This window comes from Sarcophilus harrisii, chromosome 1, assembly GCF_902635505.1.
Source record: "Sarcophilus harrisii chromosome 1, mSarHar1.11, whole genome shotgun sequence".
In the NCBI taxonomy this organism is placed as follows: Eukaryota; Metazoa; Chordata; class Mammalia; order Dasyuromorphia; family Dasyuridae; genus Sarcophilus; species Sarcophilus harrisii.
In genome coordinates, this window is record NC_045426.1 from 657856906 (window position 1) to 657859242 (window position 2337).

A 2337-nucleotide genomic window follows, 5' to 3' on the forward strand; every position below is an offset into this window, starting at 1 on the left:
AATACAAGCTCTGGTAGGATATGAGAATATGCTGAGGCTTTGAGAATATGCTCAAATGTGTACTGATATCCAAGGGACCATTTAGTTAAAGTAAAAAAAAAATTGGTATCCCATTAATGAATTTTTTGGCTAAAGTAGCATATGAAGACCACATGCAAAGGCGTAGGAAAATGGACATTTGAGTTGATGGAAGAATAATGCATAGTAACAAAATCCCAATTTTCTCTATTTCTTTTGTTCTTCCTGAAATGTGATAGGACAACATTTTGTGTGCTTTTTCACATATCATTTCATTAGATCCATACACCCGAATTTGTGGCAAGAAGGCTGCTGTAATGTCCATTACACAAATTAAATGATTGAGGCTCAGAGAAATGAAATGACTGGCTCAAACTACACTAATTATGATCCAAAGACTAAATCTTCTAATATTAAATCTAGTGCTTCTTTAGTAGGAATGAGTATTATCACAAAGTAGGCTGTGGAAAATTAGAGTGCAACATCAAGGAAAGTCCAGAAGTAGACTTGATAAACTGTATTAGTAACAGTAAAGGGATCACACAGCCAGTTAAGTAGGACCCTGAATAGTGCTGGGCTTCATCCTTTGAATTCAAGTTTTCTGATTGCCAGACTTTGGAACCCAGAAATTGATGCCACATTCCCCAGGCCATATGCAATCACTGAGAAGAGGCTGTTCTGTCAATGAACTTCCTCAGGGATTCCTTTATGTCCTTATTTCTTAGACTATAAATGAAGGGATTCAGCATGGGAGTGACAACAGAATACATCAATGAGGCAACTGAGATCTTCCAAGAGGAGTGAACAGCTGAGGAACTCAGATACACTCCAAGTCCAGTGCCATAGAATAATGAAACAACAGAGAGGTGAGACCCACAGGTAGAAAAGGCTTTATATTTTCCCTTGGATGATGGTATTTTCAATATTGAGGAACAAATTTGACTATAAGAGAAAAGGATCCCTGAGAAGGGGAGGACACCTAGCAGACAAGTTACAATATATCCTAAAATATCATTGATAAGGGTATCAGAACAAGAGAGTTTCATAACTTCACCAAGTTCACAGAAAAAGTGGGAAATTTCACGTTCTGTACAGAAAGACAGCTGCATCACCATTAGAATTCGGAGAATGGAGATTAGAAGACTAATAATCCATGCCATTAGAACCATGAGGCCACAAATCCGTGGATTCATTATGGTGACATAATGCAGAGGATGACAGATAGCCACAAAACGGTCATAGGCCATCACAGTAAGGAGTAAGGTGTCTAAACAAGCAAAAATTATGAAGAAGTACATCTGAGTAAAGCATCCAGCATATGAGATACCCTTAGTATGTGTTTGGAGGTTCACCAACATCTTGGGGACCAAAGTAGTCACTAGACAGATATCTACCAGGGACAAATTGGAGAGAAAGAAATACATGGGAGTGTGAAGATGGGAGTCAGAGCCAACGGCCAGCATGATGAGAAGGTTCCCAACCACAGTGAACATGTATATGCTGAGGAAGAGCCCGAAGAGGGGCAGTTGCTGCTCTGGCTTCTCAGAAAGTCCCAGGAGGAAAAATTCTGACACACTTGTTTGGTTTTCTGGTCCCATGTATCTGATATATCTACAAGGAAAAAGATACAGGAAGTTGACAAAATAGAACGAGTCACCTCTCATTCTGAGATAGAGAGAACACTAGATTTAAAGTCAGATGACTGAAGTTTAAGTCCAAGATCTATCACTTTTGTTATTTTAGACAAATCACTTCCCTTCCTAGGCCTCAATATCCTCATAAATAAAATGGAGTTGGATTAGGTGATCTCCAAAATTGTTTTTTGTGAAGATTGTGTATTTTAAGATCAGCACGAGACAGGAATTCAGGTTAGGGGAAAATCGTCAGTCTTTATTCTCAGTGAAGAAGGATCAGAGGTGGAAGAGAATCGGCGATAGCAATGTGTGCAGCTGAGTCAAGAAGCTAGCTCGACCAGCAGCCAAACCAGCAGCTCGGAGTCTCGAACCCAGCCCAATCTCTCCCAGCTTCTCTTCCTGTCTCTCTCTCTGCCTCCACCCACCAAAATCGTCATTTCCTATACAACACATCAGGACTTGCACGGAGAGTGGGCAGGGACCATTCTTTATCCAATCATGTATATTAATAGAGTATAGCCCAATTACTATCTAGCCTCATGTACTTGGGACCTCAGTGCATCAGCTTAAACCTCAGCCCATTACAGTTTTTCAGTTCTCAGACTTGGGAATTCCACAAACCATATTTAGAAATAAAATTATGAAAACTCTTCTCAGGGGTAATATTCCTTTAAGGCCAAAATAT

The 2337-nt window shown here is 39.8% G+C and overlaps 1 protein-coding gene across 1 annotated transcript; it reads right to left on the minus strand.

Moving 5' to 3' along the window:
* Positions 1 to 677: 677 nt before the first annotated feature.
* Positions 678 to 1616, minus strand: LOC100924017 (olfactory receptor 7D4-like). The gene has a single exon (XM_003760744.2). The coding sequence runs from the start codon at positions 1614 to 1616 to the stop codon at positions 678 to 680; it is 939 nt and encodes a 312-aa protein (XP_003760792.2).
* Between the last annotated feature and the right edge of the window lie 721 nt (positions 1617 to 2337).